Source organism: Tachypleus tridentatus, chromosome 13 (genome assembly GCF_004210375.1).
Source record: "Tachypleus tridentatus isolate NWPU-2018 chromosome 13, ASM421037v1, whole genome shotgun sequence".
Classification (NCBI taxonomy): domain Eukaryota; kingdom Metazoa; phylum Arthropoda; class Merostomata; order Xiphosura; family Limulidae; genus Tachypleus; species Tachypleus tridentatus.
In genome coordinates, this window is record NC_134837.1 from 57,463,093 (window position 1) to 57,471,812 (window position 8,720).

An 8,720-nucleotide genomic window follows, 5' to 3' on the forward strand; every position below is an offset into this window, starting at 1 on the left:
ACCACAACGCGTGTGGTATAAAAAATAAACTACGTACACAACCTAGTGACTTTACCTTTGTAAGTCAAGTTTCAGTCAATACTGTAGGACAGAATATAAACAGTTTACTGGATTAAGATACGTTTCTTTCGGTAAGCTTGCTCAATATTGGAAGTTTTCTGAACATGTCATGAATTTATTTTTTATAATACAACTAAATATTAAATTTTTGTACTCGAGTGTTTAAAATTTTAGAATAAATAAAATGTTTTCCCTATTCTTTTCTCACCATGTTGTAGTAATTCAAAGAAATTATTCACCTTTGGTTCCTAGAAAGGAGGCTGAAGATCACCTGTTTTAACCCTTCACATCACTATCCAGTATTGTTATCTGTCAGTCACTAAAATGATGACAAATAAGGGATGTTTAATGTTGCAATATGTACTGTCGTGATGGCAGTAAAATGTGCGCATGCCATGAATTACGAGAAGAATTATGTACTCTGTAAGCTACAACTCACCATGACATATGATTTCAAAAGCAAGAAATAAAAATTGTGCCATTTTTAACAGTTCGGGAATCCTGAGCAAGTACTTCTAGTATTAGTCTATTTGTTGTAACCTTTTTCCTTGTCATTCTAATTTTTCCAGCATTGTCTCACCAATACATTTTTTCTGAAAACCATACCAGTCTTTAACTCGTCTATTATCCACTAAAATGGTATCTTATTTAAAATGTAATGCTACTAACAACCTTGCTGTTTCTTTGTTTATTTGTTTTTAGTTTACTAAAGTTCTAGATGAGAAACTTGTAAGAAAATGTATTTAGATTCAATTCTATTTGAAATGTTTTCAGTTGCCCTAAGTTCTATTTCTCATATACTCTTTATATTTTAATGTAACATACTTGAATATGTGTGGTTGTATCAATTATAAAGTGTTGACGAAAAACCCACTTGCATTATAACATAATTTCAACACAATACAGTGGATTTTTCAGCAAATATATTACTGGTTGAGAACAGAGAAATGTAGAACATTTTATGTAATGAATGAGTAACGATAATACAACGTACTGTAATTAAACCTAGCTAGAAGCAAACAATCTAAAAGGCATGTGTTTTTCACTAGGTAAAGGGACATTGTACACTCTGGCGCTAAGACCAATGGTTCTGTATGGTGAACAAGATGGTTATTTTGTAATCAGTGCCTTACGGGCGGCAAAAAAGAGGAATGGCGTCCTTCAACGGGTACACAGTGTTGATGAGAGACTACAGGTTATGTATGTTGGAAATGCTGCTTGGGCCCACATCCGAGCTAAAGATACGCTTCGTGAAGACAAAACGGCAGCTGGAGAAGTATATTTTATAACTGATGACACGCCTATTATTGACATTTACGAAATAATGCGGCCTTGGGTAGAAGCCCATGGGTTTAAACTCTCTGATTATGTACTTCCTTATGTATTTGTCTATATCTTACTAGCTGTTGTTTGTTTTTTCCTGCGATTGGTTAGCCCTTTTTACAAGCCAGAAGGTTACATTACATCTACAGAAGAACTGGATTACTTGTGCTCAACCTACTTTTTTAATCGTGCAAAAGCTACTCTTCGATTAGACTACCATCCATTATATACTCCTGATGAAGCTAGTGAAAGAAGTATGAGTTATTATGCTAATGTTGAAATCTAACAATTTAGAACAACGAGGAAAGAACATTCTCCTTAATATAGCATTCTTATCACTTATTTAATGTAATCGAGTTCTCTCCACAAATACAAGCAACAAAGTTTTATATAAATGTTTAATATAATTCGAGTATTCGGAATACCAAGTTTATTCGTCACTTTTGATTCATAATATTTAATCTCTGAAATTTGCTTGTAAATATCAAATGTATGATTATTTATCTTTTTCTATTTTCTGTATCAGTAGTTTGTACAAGTTTGGATCTGTACTAAGTAACAATATTTTAAAGAGGTGATATTTTGAGCACTTACAAGTTATATCTCATGTTAATACTTAATGTATATCTACTATGTTTAACATGCAATACTTTTAAATTTAGAGTATATAAACAGTAGCAGTAATCACTTTTTCTATTTATTTTAAATTATCAAAAACGCAGACACCTCAGTAACAACCTATCACAAAAAATGGACTTACTGAATCGTACTTGGAGCAGTGATTTCATGTGAGAAATGTTTAAACATTCTTTGTCCAATTTTTATCGCTTTAGTAATATTCAATTAAAAAATAAATGTTTCTTGTAGTCAGACTTTACAAATATGTTTATAAAATGAAAGGATAAAATACCGTTATTCAATCAAACAAAATATATTTTGAAAAAGTACAGTAAAGTTGGTAATTTGGCGATGTAAAAATTTAAAGGAAACCTAAGTCAACTTTTTTTTAGTAAGAGGAATGGGGAAAACGTTAACTAAAGTTTTTTTTTTTTTACTCAAAAGAAAACACTGAGAAAAAAGAATTATAACCAACATAAACGTGGTAAATTTTTTGTTACGTTAGGTAAAAATTTTCTGATCAAACTTAAATAAATAAATGCTCATTATTTGAAGAGGGTCACACACAGTTAGCATATGCATTCAAAAGTGTAGAACTGTAACTTTTATATCTAAAACAAATATTATTTTTAAAGAAAATGCAAATACTATACATGTATTAATCACATCTATGGGACTAGTGTATATAACATACCTGCCACTCCCTCTTCCTTTGTGGCACAGTGGAAAGTCTGGAAGTATAACGGCAGAAACAATATTTCGATACCCCTAGCGAGCACAGTACAGGTAATTGTTGTGTAGTTTTGTGCTTAAATACAAACAAATATATAAGATACCACCCGCATACTTTGTCATACTAGCATTAAGTAGGCTTAAGCATTCAAGTTATATGGTTAAACTTACTACTTCATTACTGAGTGGTTTGATGGAGGACCGTGAAAAAGCCAATAAAGAGAGCTACAGGACAGCTTAACCTCTGATCCACAGTCGTGTCACCGCCTGTGGCAAAGATGGTACTGACATTATAGCCCGGGAATAAACGAAGGAATTTGCCCTTGTTAACATGCTTGAAGTGTCTTATTTCAAGTGTGTAACAAAATTTAAAAAATTTAATTAGGGTGGGTATGTTACATATCTCCTTCCACTCAATCAATGTCGACTATACATTTTGATATTTCTCAAATCACTCTCTGATCTCAGACTGTGGTAAGTTATTGAGCACTCCCTGTGTTACTGCAGTTTTCTTAACACTTGGTGCCATTAAGATATATTTACCTTTTTCTCTGCTACTTTCACCAATTACAAAATACTAAATCATAGATGGGTTTCAGGTACCTTTCACCTGAACTCGAGTTATTCTTGCTATCTCTTTAGGCCTACGAATGCTGACTATTGCACTTTACACATGATGCTGCTCTTCGCTACAATCGTCATTTGTAACGACAATATCCCTTTCATGTAACATTAATTATTAATATTTAACTTGTATATGCAGTTTTCAGCATTTCAGCCTTTCCATATTATATAATGCAGTAGACAACAATTCAACTCAATCCCAGAAATTATCGCTGTTCATATTTCAGCGTGTAGTAAAAGAAGTATTCAGTCTTGGTTTGCCCCTGACTCTCATAAATAAGTATTTTAGAATGCATTCTTTCATTCGTGGGCTATGTTCTCCTCGGGGGAGAAGAATTTCCCTATGAGTCATTATGGTCATATAAGTGTTCTCCAGTACAGTTCAGTGCTAAAACTAGTTTGCCAGAATGGATGTGAGGGTTCTTTTCTAGATTGACATTCAATCATTGTTACAGGATTTCATCTACTTTTTTCTTGGGAAGCATCACGGTGCAAGAAAAGCACGATGTTAAACACTTCCCTGTAAATAGGTTAAGCAGCTTTGACTAATATTTTGATTTGAAGTGTCTAAGGAAGGACCTCATAACTTTGTTCTTAGTATTTTGTTTTGCTTTTTCTATCTCTATTGATTCTAATTTATTGTTTTTACATATTTTCTTGTGAGCTTTATTATGTTGTTGCTCCTGGCAATCCTTGGAATAAAAAAAAATATGCACCGTGTACTTTTGGAATTCCTCGCACCACAGGAAAACATGGGGCCCTAGTTTGTATCAGATTAGTCTGAAATTAACCTTCTCTCATTTCCCTCTGTTTATATGCCTTATAGCCTCTTGAGAAATAACTCTGGTGTCTATGTTACAAAGAAAGGCTGCCTATTTTCTTCATTTTGGCAATGTCTCCTTTAGCTACGTCACCACATCAAGTTTCATGTCCCTTCTCTTGTCGATTTCTACTGCTTTCATCAAGTGATGGCAATCCCTGCTCTAGGAAATGTCTTTTGGAAAACACTTGGATTTCTCTACCTTCTCGCTGCTTTGATATACTCGAACTTCAATTTGTAATTTGTTAACTTGTTCACATATTCTTTTTTAAGCTTTTTTTGTCTTTCCCATTTATAGCTGGCTGATGTTTCATTCATTTTTTCAGTAAGTATCGCATCTGCTACAGCATGGTCATCTGATAAACTATATGAATTGTTTAAATCATGTGTTGTTAAATAACTTCTTAACCCATTCCCTCTCATGAAAAATACACTAAAGAAAGAAGAGAGCAATACATTTTTCTTCAAAATTCAGTTTTGTTTAAAAAGTAAAATGTTTGTAAAGTTTATTTCTTGCACAACCAAAACGTTTTGCTAACTTCAGTGATTATTATTTTAGAACAAGGATGAACTTTTACACTTAGCTTAATTACAGCCATAATTTTTTTCAGCTACCCTGAATAGCTTTCAAGGGGAACAAAAACTATTTTGACGATAAAGTCATTAGGTTATTTTATTCGCGTATAAAAATTAATTTAATTTTATATGCTTTAAAGTGAAACTGAAAGTAGTAGACAACAACTCTAGTGACATTAAAAAAAATTAACAAATCGTGTAGGAACATGTTTCACCCATCAGAACTTTTGCTATTAACAAATTGTAATCAGTACCTTTAATTTACAATAGTAGAACAGATACGAATAAAACTCTCAAGTTACGGAATGGTTCAAGATGTGCTGAAATTGTAAAACACCCTTCTTTGTAAATGTTCAATGTTTTGGTAACGGCAACTAGGTAAAGGTCAAATTTCTCCCATGTCTAGATGGTACATCGGACCCAGTGCTGAACTCTGGCGTAATTAACACAATCAAAAAGTATGGTAATATATTTCTCCTGGATGAAAATTCAACAGCAATTTGATTTCATAATTAAATACAGTTGGAAAGTTTTACACTTTGAGTGCTTAATTGGAGACTTGTAACACATATAAATACTGCAATGTGAATTAATCAGTGAGTTTAAAAGTAATGGAGTTATTTATGAAAACATTTAGTTAAGCATTAACTAACACTCACTAGGAATACACTGAATACAGATTGTTGGAAGGAATGCACTAAAGCATAGCCAGTGAAAAGTGATTAATATTGCATTATAGATCTATCTTAATTCCGAAACATTTCATCTGGTTAACTTTCATTTTTCTGCTTACAAATACCACTAACATCGTTGCATATGTTATATAAGTGGTTATCAGTGTGATCACATTTTTTTTAACATCTATTATGAATCCAAATTTTGTATGGGTAAAGTTTGAATATTTTGATAAGTGCATGTAATACAATTATAAAGATTAAACTGATGTTTAATTTTGAGTAAAATATTTTAAAAATTCATGAAAAAACATAGGAAATTTCTTAGATAATTCTCTATATAAAATATAAAATTTGCTATAGATTTTGAATTCCAGGACTGATTTACGAAGGTTGTTCTTGACTTTTAATATACTATATAGATTTCATTTTACCTACCATAAAATAAAACACTTAAGATATGAATTTCGCATTAATAAATTAAAGAGGTTGTAGGTGTTTCCTTGACAAGGTAGGTGGATAAGATCACAGATACAAAAAAAGATTTGCTAGTAACTACTTTATCATTGAGAGGCATTGTGTGTAGGCGGGTCCCCATTGCTTTCTCTAGAATTTCGAACTGGTAGACAATGTACAACTAAAATGGCTGAGAGGTTTGGTATAGACGTGGACTAAGTCACGACCCAAAAGAATGAAGGGAACGCAATGCTGTGACATTGTTATACATACCGTAACTAAAAGTAGCTAAGGCGAAGGGTGTTACATTCCAGAAAGAAAAAGTAATTTTTAAAAATATAATACAGTAAGTTAAAATGAGCAACATAGAACTGGCATGGACGTTTTATGGAAGGCAGTTCATCTACACAAGTTGGCATGACAGTTTGACAGCTCTTAATATGAAATGCTGAAAAATTAATTGCTAATATCAATTGCAATAATCATTCTGCTTGCTGGTTATTCAGGCTATAAAGAGACGCCATCAAAATATACACTGCTTACAGATACATATTCTGTGTACATTCACTTTCGTTGATGCTATCACTGTATGTCAAGGTAGAAGTTTATTAAATATACCACTTCGTTTAATGGATGGGAGAGGCAAGTTATTTTAATTTGTGTGGTTTAAGACAAATCTGGTCTGATCATTAAAGTTATGGCTTATCCGAGAAACAATTCAACTGTAGGTGGGATAGTAATACTGTGGATTAACTCATTTTCAGAATTACGCGATAGATTCAATTTTTACAGAGGTACATTAGTTAGATTAAGAAATTAAAATAATTGATAATTATATCAATATAAATAATTTTCATCAAAATGTTTTGATTTTTTAGTATATGATTTACCCTCTTTTAACAACAATGTATAATACTATACTCTTCTGTTATAAGCATTATAACTTCACAGTCATTTACATTGTGTAAAATTTATAATTACAATATTTTATAAGTACTATTGAAATATTGATATAAAAATTAATATCTAATGGATTTAATAAAGAAACTTTAAATAAAATTAAAATATTCTAGGATAAATATAAGAATGTATTAAATAAATATAAAGGTGTAAAAATGAAAGAAATTTTACTAAGAGATTCTAATAACTATTTTTAGTTGTTAATCAGATCATTTAAACAACTTAGCACTACTTTATAAAATCTACTTTATAAGAATGCTATGTCGAGATTCAAAGGTGAAGGATATTATGAGGAATGATATTTGTTCTTAATGGTAGGGTGATTTTGAAAGTTACTGTTCTAATGACGAGAATGGTAGTATTTTATTCAAAATATTTTGTTCCAGTTACAGAATAATAATACGAGTGAAATCTCTTAAACTATATACCACCAAGATGATAAATTTACAGTAACATGAGAATTTATTTTTTCTTTACAATAAGAGAATAGTCATGTACATGAGTTACAGCAAAGTTGTCCCTACCTTTGAGCCTTTAAGTATAAAACTTTGCCAAGACCATTTGGAGGTAAATGGTTTAGAGTTAATAAGATATAGTTTTCGGTGAAGGTAGAAAAAGAAAAAATGACCATCGGTTACAGTTCCGTAAAAGGAATAAAAGGAAGTCTTTAAAAGGGCAACATTGATAAATTTATTTTTTCATTATATCTAGTTCAGTGTATGTAATGCATCATTGATGGAATAGGCACAATGGTTTGTGTAACTTCCTTTGGACTTCATGTTGTATGCATATTTTTTATTTCAAACACTAGTATCAATTTTTATCAAAAATTATTAAATAAAACTGAATGCATTTTATTATATTTATATCACAAATTTTATTAACTATTTCTATCCACTTCAATTAAGAAAGATAAAAGTTCGAAGGTGCAAAATAAATAAATAACATTTTTCTTTACCTCCCACCCCTCAGAAAAGGCCATAATACACCACCTCTTGTCTATCGACAGCAATATTTGGGATTATAATTTTTTTATGACACGTAATAAATAACAAGGGAAAAAAGAACAGATTTTTAATCTTAAGATTACTATCTGAGCTAAGATCTAATATACTCTGAACATTACACGTCAGATGTGTCTTGTGAATGGTTTATGCACTAATTTCTAAGTTCAGATTATGTTTAGTTTATCTTTGCTTGACAAGTTTATTAAAATCAAATCAAGTTATTCTAATATATAATATAGATGGAAAACGGCCATGAGTTGTGAAGGTAGATAGCCTTATATCTGTCAGTTCGACTGGCGGGCTGTGAAAGCTCAACACACAGGAATGGCGGCCGCTTGCACATTCCGAAAACCACGTGACTTTTAGTGCTATTTTTATCTGTGGATGGAGTAGTCTGGGGGCTAAATAGGGGGGGGGGGAGAAAAGAGTTATTTTATTCTACTGAGAGGCGTAGGTGGAGAATATAATTGACTGAGTAAAAAACATAATAAAGAGGGCTAGCAATGATATAGTTTTTGTTGTGTACGTAAGACTAATGATGTAGGCAAAGGTAAGCCAGTGGAGCTAATTAATAAGTACAAGATTGATGAGGTAATTTAAAGAAAATGCCGTAACTTTGTTGTATCAGGGATACTGCCAATAATTAATTGTAAGGATAAAAGTATTGAGAAAGTCACTAAGGTTAAATCTTAAACTTCGATTAATATATAAGGATGAGCAGTATAGGCTGGTTGAAGTTGTAAGAGCTTTCTAAAATAGGTGGGTTACAGTTAAATAGGGTAGGATCTGGTTTGTTTGCAAGGGCTTTTAATTAATCTGTAACTGTAGATTTAGGCTGGAACTAGACACGGTCAGGATAAACTAAATGAA

General features: G+C 31.7%; 1 protein-coding gene across 3 annotated transcripts in view; it reads left to right on the forward strand.

The window, feature by feature from the left end:
- Window positions 1-2,247, forward strand: part of LOC143239316 (3 beta-hydroxysteroid dehydrogenase/Delta 5-->4-isomerase type 1-like) — a 38,409-nt gene extending 36,162 nt beyond the window's left edge. For all 3 annotated transcript variants that reach the window (XM_076480273.1, XM_076480275.1, XM_076480274.1), the window contains one exon: window positions 1,110-2,247. In XM_076480273.1, coding sequence (XP_076336388.1) covers window positions 1,110-1,669 — 560 coding nt within the window. In that variant the 3' untranslated portion in view covers window positions 1,670-2,247. The remainder of the gene's footprint in view (window positions 1-1,109) is intronic.
- Window positions 2,248-8,720: the final 6,473 nt, after the last annotated feature.